This window comes from the organism of the source record quoted next, unplaced genomic scaffold, assembly GCF_019419815.1.
Source record: "Pyrus x bretschneideri cultivar Hongxiangsu unplaced genomic scaffold, Pyrus_bretschneideri_v1 Contig340, whole genome shotgun sequence".
Taxonomy (NCBI): Eukaryota; Viridiplantae; Streptophyta; class Magnoliopsida; order Rosales; family Rosaceae; genus Pyrus; species Pyrus x bretschneideri.
Genome location: NW_025999658.1, coordinates 1 through 15,899, shown reverse-complemented (window position 1 = coordinate 15,899; position 15,899 = coordinate 1). Strand labels below are relative to the sequence as shown.

General features: G+C 35.2%; 1 protein-coding gene across 1 annotated transcript; it reads left to right on the top strand.

Moving 5' to 3' along the window:
* Positions 1-6,590: 6,590 nt before the first annotated feature.
* LOC125480640 (aspartyl protease AED3-like) lies at positions 6,591-9,150 on the top strand. Its single transcript, XM_048591643.1, has 3 exons — positions 6,591-7,087; positions 7,481-7,955; positions 8,398-9,150. The coding sequence occupies exons 1-3, from the start codon at positions 6,617-6,619 to the stop codon at positions 8,754-8,756; spliced, it is 1,305 nt and encodes a 434-aa protein (XP_048447600.1). The 5' UTR covers positions 6,591-6,616; the 3' UTR covers positions 8,757-9,150.
* The last annotated feature ends 6,749 nt before the right edge of the window (positions 9,151-15,899 follow it).

The following is a 15,899-nucleotide window of genomic DNA, read 5'->3' as shown; positions in this document are numbered from 1 at the left end:
ACGGAGAGGAGCACCGCTCTTATAGCGTGGAAGCTACTACACAAATAACTTCTACCATAATTAACGGTTAGACTTGTAGTATCGAGTCAGTCTATTTGGTTTGCTTCTAGTGATAGAGGCTTTACGTGCTTCAATAGAAATTCAACCGGTGTCTCGTCTAACGGGTTTTAAGTGCACTTATACTTGTTGAGAATGTATCAACTCGCACAATTTTCACCTCACTAACACAAGCCCTATAACGTACCAATGAAAATTGTATACAAATGAAACTTCTAAAATAGAAAAGCTTGTTGATTTCTTGTGTTTGCTCAATTAACGATTTCATTCATGCATCAGTAGTGTGCTAGATTCGAGCATATTTTAACATTACAAATGCCATAAGAAACTGAACTTTCAATTAAAACAATCAGTATAAACGTAGCAAATGAGGAGTCCATTTATGGGCAATTCAACCAGTTACTGGGTCCTTTCACATCGGACATTTTTCATCGTTGGATGTTTTCGTTGTTGTTTTAGCCGGAAGGTAGGATGCTTTCGTTGTATTTGTTGAAAAGAATTACAGTAAAGTAACTTCTACACTCTAAAAAATTGAAATCAAACGAACAAAAAATTCATAAATTGAGTCATACCTTAGTTGGAGGATTCAAAACTTCAAAATCATCATCCATCCATAAAAATAAATAAAAAAAAAACTTATTTTTCTCTATGAAAGCTATTAGGGTTTTAGCCAGAATGAACGTAGAATAAACAATGAGCGATCGTAAATTATAGTGTTTGGGTTTATTGATAAATTTGAGTTTTATTATTAATTTCATTTTGTACTTAATAGTAATTATAAAATAGAATAAAATAGACAATTAACATTTAAAATTTAAATTTAATGTAAAAAAAAAAATTAAATAGATTTAAATAAAATTTCCCTTCTTGAAACTATGGAACTACTTGATGTTGTTGTATGAGACAACATGTAATGCTGTTAAACATGACAAATTTGTTCTCACAAGTCCCAAATATTATACTATGAGGAATTTTTTTTTCTCATCAAACTAATTCTTTTTTTATTATGTCGGTGTTTGTATTTTTCTTTCTACTTCTTAATGGCAATAAAGCATGTCCCAAATCATAATGTTAAGGTTTTTTAGCCAAAATAGTCACTAATATAGGTATAATTTTTAATTTTGATATTTGAGATTTGAAATCGATAGAAATGGTTTCTGAGTTTGTCTACCATCAACCATTTTGTTCATTCTCTGAAAAAAATCTCTATTAAATAAGGATAAAATGAAGAAAATATGCTCAATTTTGTCAAATCTTTTTGGTCCATTGTTTACTAAATCGAGGGTATTTTGTCATTTTGGTCCTTATTTAACATAAATTTTCATGGAAATACCAAAATGATTGATGCTGGACAAAGTCAAATACCACTTTTATTGATTTTAAATCTCATGAATCAAAGTGAGGAGTTATGCCAATTTTAGAGACTATTTTAGCTAAAAAGCCAAATGTTAATTATTCTCACAAAAGTTGTATATATGCACACACACACACACACACACACACACACACATATATATATATTACATACATTTATAGTTTAATTTATAGCAGTGCGTATCTCTGGAAGTTGAAGGGTCTCTCAAATACCACCATTTGATCTGTTTCATGCTGTTGTCCATCCATCAGAATTGCAACTTCGCAAATCTTAATTCAAGAATTATACCTGAACTGCAATTTGATACATCTTTTAACATTGTGAAAGAAAAAATGATTTAAAATAAAAAAATAAAAACTAGTAACTTTTGGGGTTTTTGTCTTAATAATCCGAAACTATTAAGTAGACCAAAAAATAAACGGTGAAGATTTAAAAAAAAAAAAATAGTATGAATATTCACCGTTCATCCAAACTACGCACTAATATTACTGAACTATTGAAATGATTTCAACCGCCCGTGGCCCCAAATCAAAGGGCCCCAAATTTTTTTATTAGTATATATGAAAAGATAAGAAATGTAAACATTTAATATTATGAAATATAAAAGTAATCTTTTAAAGCTCAAACTGTTATTTTTTTTTTTCTTCTTAAGGATCCGACTCTAGTAGGGCTCGTACGAATTATGTATTGACCGAACAAAAAACATTTAATGGTACCTTGCGGCTATCTCTTCCCAAACCTAGCATGCAAACAACATTCCCTCTTTTTTTTTTTTTTTTTTTTTTTTTCCTTTTTCATTCTCCCCTTCTCAATCTCCCTTCAAGTATCTCTTTTAAGTTCCTAACCCAGTTTTAGTTCTTTCCGAATATAAGAAAAAATATCATATATTTTAACAAACGATATTATCTACATTCAGATAGGGGAGGTGGGCATAATCTCACAATAGACTAATAATAATATAGTTCAAATTCGCCTTTAGTGAGAATCAAACCTAAGACCTCTCACTTACAAGTAAAAAAGAATATCATTATTAGATCGTAGTACCAAGTGACAAGAAAGGCTAAATGGAATATGACACATGAAAAAGATAGTTTGATTCAAGTTGTTGAATAATTACTTTAATTCAATTGTGACACTTGAAAGGTTGAATGGATTGACAATTTTGTGCATTGAGAATAATATGCTGTAAGTATTTGATTTTCAAAATATGGTTGATTATTTTAACTCTAAAATTGTACGAAGAAGAAATTGAAAATGTATTTTTATATATTTATTTCTGTCAAACTATTATGTTTGTTTTTCATAGATGTATCGAAATTTTTTTTATTTTTTTATTTTATGCAAGTGGCCATTCACCATAGTAGTAAAAAAGAATTTAGCTCTTGTATGACAACATGAGTTCGAACTCTGTTGGTGGTTAATCTAACATATAATCTAATAAAATACATCGATTGACAAAAACAGTATATATACTTTTATTATTTTTTATTTTTTCTTGTGAATATAATGAGTAAGAAAAGACTGTAATTTTAAGTTTTTGCCCTGAGCCTCTAAAAACTCAGAAACTGCCATGTCAAGATTGTAAATCAAACTTGCATGTCACATTTTCCACTTTCGAGTGCCAAAACCAAATAACGATATTTGGCTTTAGTACTCGATAGTGAAAATATCACTTGTATCTCAAATTATCATAGGAACTTAAACTATATATCATATTTCTATTCTCACTTCTGCGTGCTACAACCAAATTAATCACGATACATTGCTTTAGCACTCATAAAGTGTAAAATACCACCTGTAAACATAGTGTGGGCTCCATCAAACAGTAATCCAGTGTTTAGGGTTTGCAGACTTCTTTTTATTGTTAAGAATGAATTTCACATTAATAAGGGAGGACCACTGTATGAGCTTATAAGTAAGTTAGGCTACTCCTGATATTACCAATTGGTTTTATGGTGGAACCCCAAGTTTTTTCATGGTATTATAGCAAGTTGTCCTACGTGTGAAGCCCAATGACTACACATGCTCCACGTCATCCTGTTTATGTTGTCCACATGTTAAGCTTCAAAATTCGCCACATATGTGGGAGTGTGTTGAGAATGAATCTCACATTAATAGAAGAATGAACCTTACATGAGTTATCAAGTAAGTTGTATTACTTCCTGTATTACCAATTAATTTATTATGAAATCCCAACCTTCTTCATCGATTGTTATATTGCTTACTATAAATGGGTATATAAATTCCGGGCTCCATACCACATGGGGAGTTACAGTGAAACCCACTAAAGACTTAATGAGAGCGTCTCTTTGTGGCGTGCACCAAAATGTAACGTGGCTGGGATCATTACGAACCAAAACAAGATTGTTGGCATGCCAGGAAAGTAAAATATATGCAAGCAGTATGGCCCAATTTATTGAAAACGAAAGCATCAAAAGACAATCAACGGTTGCTGTTCCTTGAAAGTGAACACAAAGCGTGTATTCTCTTTTTTATTGTTAACTTAATTAGGCACTGATACATTGGAGACCGTTTATAAACAAATACATTTTGATGCTTATGTTCTTTGATTTCAAATTATTAACTTCTAACAAGTCTGCGTGTTTATCATCTTGCAATGCATGGGGCTCAGCTCCACGAGTTTCGTCTTCCCCCTGACTTTATAGTATGCATATGTATTATCAAATTGCTTCGGGTAATACTAGTAGCTATACATTTCCAATAGGTAATGCTAGAGAGACTAAATTTACAAATTAAATTATACGTCACCAATAAGAATGAACACGTGTATTGACGCTTAAATTATAAATCAATCATCACTTCCATGCCCTTTAGTTTTCAAAATTTAGTCTCTCTAGTATTATCCATTTTCAATTGTTGCAGCATATTACCATCTAAAGATTGTCAATCATTAATTATAGTATGTTTTGTCAACATTTTATCGGATCAGCCACACACTACTAATCACACAAATATTGTTCTCAACTTAACAAACCACACCGTTCAATTGGCATGTATTATATCATTATTACTCATAATGTGAAAATTATTTCTCTCTCTAGTTATGAATTTCTGCAAAGAGTTTTTTGTTTCTAGCAGAATCGCGATAGTACAGGGGAATTGTATTGATATGGAAAAGCTCATAATTAATAGTGCAACCAAGCAACAAGCTTCAAACTATATCTAATTAAGATTAACATTGGCGGACAACAAAAATAAAAAATAAAAAAATAAAAAAAAATAAAAAAGGAGGAAAGCCAAATGCAATCTCTTCTATACATATGACGCACTGCAAATTAAGTACCAAATCTGACCACATAATTCGCAAAAACATCCTCCAAGCAATTTCCTTCTCTAACCGTATGAGAAAAACGCAACCGTAAATATGCCATAAACAATTTATCCAATGAACTTTAAGAAACCATAGGATATCCATAGAGCCAACTGATAGAAGGTGAACAGACATACATAGAATATGTGTAAGTGTATATGTAAGATGATATATCCCTCAAATTTATGAACTGAGATAAAGAGTCACCTCCTTTAAGAACCTCAAAGCATTGATATGGAGATATTTTTCAGTATGATTGGAACATGGGGTGGTATATTCAGAGTTGGTCTTGAGAATTTAAGGGCTCTAGGCAAGCTTTCGAAATGGGGCCCTAAAGTTCTCTAACCACCTGACCCTTTGTACATTGATATGTATAAAAAAAAATCATTAAATACATAAAAAGTCTATTTCTATATCAAATATCATTAAAAATAATTATATAAAAAAAAAAAATATATATATATATATACACACACAAACATTACTTAAATATTAAACCTCTCGCATTTTTAGACCAAATGTACTAATTAAATTTCCATAATCTAATTTTTCAACCAATTCTTTTTCAATTGCCTACGATTTTATTTTTTGATATTTTTATTGAATTTGATTTCTAAATATATATTTTGGGGCTCCTCCGATGTGGGGGCCCAAGGCGAGCGCCTACTTCGGCAATCCTCAGAGCTGGCCTTGGGTGCATCACATGTCACTGTATAATTAGTAAAATACTTAAGTTAAAAATAAAAAAAATAAAAAATAAATAATAAAAACTTTTCTTCACTTATAATAACACGTAATGTACTATTCATATTCTGAGTACAAATAAAAAATTTCTCCATCAGATGCTCGAAGCTTAACATATTTTCAAGCGTAATAAAGACATGTCATTACTCATAAATTTTTAATCTCTCCATTCTCTAGATCTCTAATTAAGCAAGTGGTCATAAATATAGTGCGAATCAGCAGAGTGAAAGATTGGACATCGCCAAAGGCATAAGGCTGTCGGCCTACAAAACAAAATGGAGTACAGTCTGTTATACCCAAACTACTCCACTAACACAAGTCTACAATATATTGTATGCCATCCACTAGACATACCATGACGGATCTCCCATTTCCCTCATCCTACATCTCTCTCTCTCTCTCTCTCTCTCTCTCTCTCTCTCTCTCTCAACATACCTTACCAATAAAATATCGTAAAAGATTAACTATATTTCTTTTTGTTAACACCATAAGGTATTGAAGTTGTATCAATTTATGTATTTGGTTGGATTAATTGTTTAATCATTCATTTAATTGATGACCTAATGTGTGTGAGACCCTTATGTGGTCTAATGTGTAAGTCACATTTGTACCATATTGACAACAAAACTCATCAATAATAATGGATTGGACATTCAAAAGAAACCATACAACTTCAAAACCTTAGAATGCAATCGAGAAAATTAAAACCTCATAGCCTATTTTAAAACCATCTTTTTTATTTTAAAGCTAAAATGGTATATTTACACTAAAGAATTGAAAGAATAAATTGGTTGTGAACTTACCATTTTGGAGTGTCATTTTCGAGATTCAAATCTAAGGGTGTAAAATTTAGTTAACACTAAAATAAAATACAATTTTAAAAGGGAAGTGTTATTGACACTTCAAAAATCTCATTCTACAATCTTCATAAGTGTATTTTTCTTTCTAAATATAGAAAATTTGAAATGTAGATTGAGAATTTTGGAGTGCCAATAACAATTCCCTTTTAAAAGGGGAAAAACAAAAGGCCACATAAATTTGACTGCCAAACTATATATAAACACATACTCCCCTACAGACTTAATCATCAGACATTTATACTCTCAGCAATGGCCACCCTCTCTCATGTCTTGTCACTATCCCTCCTCTTCCTCTCCTTAGCCCATGGCCTCAACAACCCTCAATGTAGTGAGACCAAGGAGCAAGGCTCAACCCTCCAAATCTTCCATGTCTACAGCCCATGCTCTCCCTTCAGACCCTCCGAACCAATGTCATGGGAGGAGAGTGTCCTCCAAATGCAGGCCAAGGACCAGGCCAGGCTTCAGTTCCTGTCCAGCCTCGTCGCCAAAAAATCGGTTGTTCCGATCGCCTCTGGCCGGCAGATCATTCAGAGCCCCACTTACATTGTGAAGGCTAAGATCGGCACACCACCTCAGACTTTGCTCATGGCTGTTGACACTAGCAGCGATGCTGCTTGGGTTCCATGCAATGGCTGCGTTGGCTGCTCCTCCAGTGTGTTTAACTCTGCCAAATCCACAACCTACAAGAACCTTGGCTGCCAAGCTGCTCAGTGCAAGCAGGTACTCATAATTAATTTCATATAAACTTCAGAAAGAAAGGGAAAAAAAAAAATGAAATTCCCAACTTTTGTCATCTTTTCACTGTATTTAAACCAATTTTGCCTGTTAGGTTGTCTAACAAATTGTAAATCTAGATCATTGATTACGTGTAAATTTGTTTAAAAAGCAAGTGACCGTTTAAACAAATCGAATACGTGTGTGATTATCCAGCTAAGCATATCTCCTAACCATTTCAAATATGCTAAAAAGTCCCTAACATGGTTTAATAGTGAATGAGATCTCTAAAAGTAGATCCTCTTTTATGCACTCTCTATTTTAATAGGTTAATAATTCGTGCTTTACTAAAATGGGACAAAATGATACACTAACATTGTGCATGTGATTACTCTTCAGGTCCCCAACCCCACTTGCTTAGGCAGCTCCTGCGGTTTCAACATGACTTACGGTAGCTCCAGCATAGCAGCTAACCTCTCACAAGAAACCTTCACCCTAGCCACCGACTCCGTCCCCAGCTACACATTCGGTTGCATCCAGAAGGCCACCGGCAGCTCCGTTCCGCCACAGGGTCTTCTGGGGCTTGGCCGGGGACCATTGTCACTTCTATCCCAAACCCAAAACCTCTATCAATCCACATTCTCATACTGCCTCCCCAGCTTCAAGTCCCCAAACTTTTCTGGATCATTGAGACTTGGCCCTGTTGGGCAGCCCAAGAGGATCAAGTACACCCCACTGCTCAAGAACCCTAGAAGATCATCACTCTATTATGTGAACTTAAATGCAATTAGGGTTGGCAGGAGAATTGTTGATATCCCTCCTGCTGCTTTGGCATTCAATCCCACCACTGGTTCAGGGACCATCTTTGATTCAGGTAACATTGCCAAACAATTATTTTTTCAATTAAAAAAAAATTATTATCTTAACTAAAAGAATTTTGGTAATGAATGGTATTTTGGATCCTTGCTGATTTAGGGTCTAGTCACAAAGCTGACTTTAAATGTACATTGTCTGTGATCATGTGACTATCCCACATGCCATGATTTGACTAGAGGACCCCTCTTGGTGGACCCCTCTTGGACTTAAACTAGGTTTGGGATTTATCTTCAGGGTATTCTACACATAAGGGTTTTTAGGCCACTAAATTCTTGATTTAGGATCTAATGATCAAGATTAATGACAAAAAAAATTCTTGATGTATAGAATACAACAAAGAATAGTAAAATTTTCACAATTAGTTTTGACCACAGGTGATGCTCGTAAGTATATGTCTCACAATCATTACAAATAACATTTTCGTGTTTTGCGTTAATCAGGAACCGTGTTCACTCGATTAGTACAACCTGCCTACCTCGCCGTCCGAAACGAGTTCCGAAGGCGAGTGGGCCCAAAAATACCGGTGACATCCCTAGGCGGGTTCGACACATGCTACTCAGTCCCCTTTGTCGTGCCTACGATAACGTTCATGTTCTCGGGCATGAACGTGACACTGCCACAGGACAACATTGTAATCCACAGCACAGCTGGTAGCATCACATGTCTAGCCATGGCAGCCTCACCAGACAACTTGAACTCGGTGCTAAATGTCATTGCCAATATGCAGCAACAGAACCACAGAGTGCTCATTGATGTGCCAAACTCGAGGCTTGGTGTGGCCCGTGAGGCCTGCACTTAGTCAATCTTTTGTTGCCCTTCCCCCCAACTCCCACGACTATCTGTGGCCAACTACTGTAAACGTAGTACTATTTTTAGTTTTGGTTTTTTTCTTCTTTGTGGGGTTATTTTGGCCTTTGTATCAAAGTTATTGTTGGAAGTCAAGGACACAAAAGTGGGATATTGATAGGAAAGGTCCAAAATTTAAGTGTTTTTGTAGGTTTACACCGACAAATGTCACGAGAAATGGATCTCAATCTCAAGCTCTAGGTTTGTGTCTTTTTCTCTGGTTGGATTGGTTTAGATAGGTATCAGCACAGTGTCACGGGTTATTTTAGCAAGAGGCTTGCAGCAAGAACCCTGTCCATTTCCAAGGTTTTTAATTCAATAAAATTTTCCGTCATCCTTTGAAGATATAGTACTGTGTGAGATTTGATTGCTTTACACACATGCAAAACATAAGACTTATTATATGTTACATATATGAGGATTTACGTATGTCACAATTCCAGTTTGATTTGTGTTAGGCTCAGAAAACATACAAGTTGAGCTTAAACAAAATATTATGGTTCATTTAAAAATTCTTTTAAAATGATCGAAAGTGTTTTTGGTGAAAATGTCTTTGAAATCATCCTCAATAAAAATGTAAGTGAATTTTGAAAAAACACTTAAAGTATTTCCAGCAACCAACACATAATTGGTGCTTGTTGCAACAAACATTTCAAGTACTTCTGAAACCTTAAAATATTTTTTCTAAAAACGTTATTAGTCATTTTAAAAGCAATTCCAATCCAACCCCATAATGTTTTTTTAAACAAAAATAAATAAATAAAAACGAGTTTGAGCTTTTCAATACTGGGCTCACAAAACTTGTGAGTTGCTCTCGGTCTTCAATTTGGTTCAAGGCTTCAAGCTCGACTCCTTTCGGCAAAGTTTGGCTCATAAAAGTTAGACGTTTTTATATTATAATTAAAATAAAGAGTCAACAAAATTGAATCCAAATATTATATTGGTTTAACAAATTCTAACTTACTTATTTGTATTCATTAGTTTTCCATTCTTTAAATTACTTGTATTTGGTCAACCAATTTTATCTTTTCATTAAGTTAAACCAAAATTGAGTTCAAATGTGTTTCTAAAATGACTTGAGTCGAGTCAAGCATAAAATGGAGTTGGATCCACAAATGAGCTAGGCAATTAAGTCGAGACTGATTACAATACTTGCATGTATTTAATACAATCACTATTTGACCATTGAGCTAATGATTTTTTTTAGTGACAAAAACTAGTAGCGGTTAACAAACAACGGTTTTTATGAGGTGGTATAGTTTTAGGATAAGGATACCAGGTGGTTTAGGGTTTTAACCTAACCTCCTTATGTCAAGGCCCGATTCTGACATACTTCCAGGATCGACACATAACATCACCAAGTACCAGTATATCTAACATACCTCACCTCCGGGACATCAACAAAGCACAACTCAAGATTCGAATTGCCTAGTAATTTTTCGTTTACTATATGGTTGCATCTAACCTCTTTGTTAGACTACCTACGTACTCTTCGACAGGATCAAGTCATCCGTAGTTCACCATTTGTTAAACTCTGAACTTTTCCTAAAACACTTCCTAGTAGAAAACATACAGTACCACACCACACATCAACCATAAGCCAAACAAGAGTTGTCATCTTGCCATTCACACACACATATGTTTTCCAACACCAATGCACAATCATGTCAATTAATAACTCATACAATACACCAAAATGCAAGGCTAGAGCGACACAGTTTGGTCGAAGCCTACATCTCTGAAGCTTTCTCAATTTAGACCAAATCCAACAAATCAACAAAGTCAAGGATGTGATTTCGGACCACTCAACGAAATCCAACAACATCGGGTTACGAACCACTCAACAGAACCAAAATACTAAGAGGGATTCTGGACCACTCAATGAAATCGTGGAGTAGAAGGGATTCCGGACCTCTCAATGGAATCCGAGTGGATACAATTTCGAACCACTCAACGAAATCATGGAGAACAATGGATATCGGACCACTCAACGAAATCCAAAGCATTATACGATTCTAGACCACTCAACGGAATCCAAACGAAGCAGGGAACCGAACCATTCAATGGAACCCCAGCGGAACCTAGCACCTGACCACTCAACATAACTGACCGGAAGTCCAAGAAACATAACAACGGCTTGAAGAAACAAGACATGAATCAAGTTACTAAATTCACAAAAGCTCAATGAAATGAAACAAGCACAAGTACTAGATTTAGAATGGACCAACGAAGCAAGAAATGAAATTATATTGAAGCAACGAATCCCCATGACAATGGGTTAACGGTCCACTACTAGCCTTCACATTTAACAAACAATCCAACATGAATTTCACAAATATTCCCTATGCACAAGTCAACTCACATTTCATAATAATAGATCGATGGCTAATTATTAAAAATAACATTTTAATAAAAATCACATTTATAAAACCAAGTCATATCCACAAAGGATACTGATAGGTACATTATTTATCATATTTTCATATTAATTATCCCTAAGTTTTGTTAAGGAAATGATTATAAAAGAGCCTGATTACTTTCCTTTTCTCAGTTTCAGCCATTCTGTGCACTTAGGATGTTTTTGGTGATAATTCGACTTTCCGAAGGAGTTTGATGCAAGGCTAATTGGTGAAGGAAGCTAAGAGGCTGAAGATCGTTGTGTCCGAATTTCATAATTTTCCATGGAGCCATTCATTCCAGTTTCACAAATGAATCCCGCAAAAGTTGTTTTCCTGTCAGAATTGCACAGTTGTAGGAGAATGAAGATTTGAAGGTTTTTCCAATTTTTCCTAGTGACATGCAATATATGCCTGAAAAGATAAGAGATAAAGCTACATTTCCATATTTTTACAGAATTTTCCAGAAGATAAATCGACCCCAAAACTGGCGTGCAAGACAAATGACCAGGGCCGGTCTTGAGATTTTTGAGGTCCAGGACGACATCAAAAATATGCCCTAACTCCATATAATAAAAATTTGAGAGGCATGGCTTTTGAACATGGAAGTTAAAAGAGACGACAAAAGGGTTGAGGAAGAACATTAATAGGTGTTGGGCACCATATTTCTAATTTTTTATTAATTATTTGTATTTTAATGAATTCTTGGCATTAAGTTAGCTGTTTAGTTTGTTGTGCAAATTACATCCCGATGTTAAATGGTGAGGGGAAAGGCATGAAAGGGAAAGGACAAGGTGCCTGCATTGATCCCAAACAGAATATCGTAAAAAATTGGAAAAAATATCAGAACACATTAGGTTTCGAACACGACACCGTCTTATTAAGCAAGACGCGTAACACCACCGCTGCTGCCTAAAGTTGCTGCTGATTAAACCAAGGTTTTAAAATTTATAGGCTTATGGAAATACATCCCCAATCAATTTTTGGTGCTCCTCGAGTTTTTGAGGGCCCGGACAGTGGCCTTGCTAGCCCTAGGACAGGGCCGGCCCTGCAGATGACGGGTTTCCCAAGCCAAGAAGGATTCTTCCCTAGTTTGTGTCATTAACTGTTTAGGAGTTTGTTTTATTTTAGGAGAGTTTCTCCCAGACTTTTGAGGGTTTTCTAGTATAAATAAGGTCCCTAAGCTCTCTCTAATATATCCATCCATCCACCCCCGCATAACCCATATCACCCACATCATACTACCATTCACCATCTCCGCAACTAATGAAGAAGAGCTTAGGGACGTGTTTTGCCGTGGACTCCGGGTTCTATCTTTCTTTTATTTTTATTTCTATGTGTAACTAAGTTATTTTCTAAGGTTTATGATGAAGCCATGACATGAATATTTGCGAAGTACTTTGTTGATTATTATCCGATTATATGCCATGTTAGATTCTTAATCTTTGTGGATATTTTATTCTAGATTCGGATTTCTAATAATTGATCACCTTTAGGAATTTTTCATCTAGAGATTTAGATAAATCTATGAGGATGACCAATCAATTAGGTTTATTGGAACTAAGATTAAGAAGAGTAGACAAACTAGTGAGGATGACCAATATCAAGCTAGTCCTACTTGGTTGACATGATTCTTCTACACTTAATGGGTTTTTATGTGTTTAGTTGTATGCCTAACCAATAGGATATAATTATCATGTAGAGATACAAGAGTTGATGCCTGACCATGGATTAATTCATACCTGAGAAAGAACAACCTTTAACATTGGCATGGTAATTGGATAGTAATTGGCTCTAGGAAAAGTAAATAGGATTGTTATTGGTGGATTCATAACCTTAGACTTCCATTGTTTCTCAATTTCTTCTTGCGTCGTGTGTTTATTTTAATTAATTGTCTTTTCTTTTTCTTGTTAATTATAGTTTTAATCAATTATCAATATACCCTTTGTTTGTTTAATTAAGTCTAGCGTGATTAATCGATTAAATTGGTGTTAAAGCAATCCATGTGGGATCGACCTTGTATTTGCATATATTACTACAATTGATTCGTGCGCTTGAGAGTTTAATTTGGTTTAGATTAGTCTATTATTTAGGTTAGTTTAAATACACATCAAATACTAAATCCGAAATCAGGGTAATAACAATATCACATATATTAAAGTCACTCACTAAGATAGGCCCGCAAAGCCTCACTGAGTCTCTAGTAATACTAATTTTAGAACTTAAGGACGGTTACAAACATTTGGATCAAAGTCAACCTCAGTAATTCAATTCATCAAGATTCGTATGTCGGATTCCTTTTCTGTCAATTCCTAATGTCCTAAAATATTACGTACTATAATGTATTAAAATTTGGTGTCGATCCAATGGTCGGATCATCGATTCTTATACTGATCAAGTGGCATACCATAATGAAACTAGGTTCAAACAATCAAATCACATCAAACGGATATCAAATCTGAAATCAAAACATCTAATATAACTTAAAAATGCATCGTTGGCCCACTAGCCACGCGTCGGTTTTCAGCGAACGGAAACCCAATTTTCCGACAAACTCCAAAAATTACCAAATTTTACAGAATTATAGAACACAACAAGGGTAAGAACTTTTATACCTGGTGAAGTCCAATTCAGTCGGAAAATACCTGAAATTTCCCTCGATCCGTCGAAACCCAAGAAATGGGTGTTCTTGATTCGACTCCAAAACAAGCTCTGATGCCTCAACCAACCTATGGGCATTGTTCCTAGGGTTGAAAGAAGTTGATTGATGGTGGTAATTGACTATAATACTTTCAAGAATGGCGGATCGTAGCCATAGACCTCTTGGTGCCACCAACGCCATTCTTCGAGAAAATGAAACCAATCCTTGTCGAGTTTGAGTAAAAATGGAATAGGGATTAACTGGGTTCGAAGTGAGGATCAATATGGCATCAATCTCGTCGTCAATGGTGGCCGAAATAAGGAGATGCGGTTGGGTTGGGTCGGCGGTGAATGATTATTTTGGAAGATGACATGTTCATTTAAGCAACATCATTAGCATGCAATTAACAAATTAAAGGCGGAATCATGCTAGCATGCACTTAAAAACAAAACATTACCCATGAATGTTCAAAGCCTAGTAAAATGGTGAACCAATAATCAACTCAAAACAAAGTGAGTTGAAATATATACCTTTGTAGATTCCTCTTTGTATTTAAACAAAGGCTAATCACCCAAAGAGAGGGCCTTCATTCCTTGCATCTTAGATCTATGGATTTGGATGGATAAAAAAGGTTTCTCCAAAGTTCCCAAAATTGAGAACCTCTAATGATTCATCACCAAGGCATAATGAAAAAGAAATGAGTGACCTTGGAGGAGTTTGATTGCTAGATGATCCCTCCAAGGTGGCCGAAATTTTAGAGAGAAAGGAGAGCTTGTGTTCTCATCCTTTCCCCAAAAACAACCCTTAATGAATTTTAGGCTATAAAGTCCTTTATATAGTCCCTTCAAATAAGTGACCTAATGGACCAAAAACCCTATTCTTCTAACATGGCCGGCCTATAGGGTTTATTGGGCTTTCAAGCCCTTTGTTTATTCAAGTTATCATACAACTTGAGTTAATGGGCTTGACATTCAAATCCCATTAGGCCTTGCGGCCTAAAACTAACCCGAGGTCTTTAACGAACTTATTCGTTTGATTAATTAACATATTAATTAATCCTAGCCTTAGATAAATAATTAAACCATTTAATTATTCTTACTCATCTCCGTTGTTTCTTCAAACTCTACCTTACTCGGTGAACGATCCATTAGGTTCCTTTTAGCGAGGCAGTGGGCGATTAAAACTCTTTCTAATCGATTGTGAATTGAAACTTACTTTCAATTCTCCCGTTAGTGATAATACACTTTTAGGGCTTCCACAAACCATGGTTGACGCCTAGCAGCATGTCATGGTTACCCAAGCTAATCAGAAGAGGTGGAGAACCTATTCAGTCTTAGGATTACAAATGCAATACGGTCTTTCTCTAATACAATACTCTTGACCACATTGTTTGGTTTGATAGTTTATTCATGTCTACTATCTAATGTGAGTCTTGTGCTTATATGATTACCTTGAATGTGATTTGGAACACATTCCTAAATCTCATTCATACTTTGGCCAAAGATTCTTAATCATATCATAGAGTATTCTCCCTCAAACAGTTTGAAGGTTAGAGATCCCTTGTTGCGCATTCACTTGCCTCCATGGCTAAGTGGCTTAACCCCAAAGATGTCGTGGACACCTTCTTGATGGAGTGACTTTGACATAATCAAAGATTAAGGACCTAACCACGAGACAACTGTGATGCCTCAGGTCAAAAGACTAATTTGCATTATCCCAACCATGAGTTCTCATGTGACATGAATATGAGAACTCTTCATTGATCGTGTTCAGTGAACTCATTCTCTATTGAGCACCTACGTACTTGTCTTGATGTCACACACACCAATGACTCGAGACTAGTCATTCTCTCTGAGAGAAGACATAGCACGTACTGATCTTAACGGACTGTCAATGCCCAATTGACAATCCTATGATCAGGAACGTTTAGGATGTGTCAACGAAAGAATGGTCTCATGAATCTAACTTCTTTAGATCGCATTCTTCCAATCACATATTCCTTGGACTTATCGTTTAAGCATATAATATTTATATGAGACGGCTCAAACAATAATCTTTG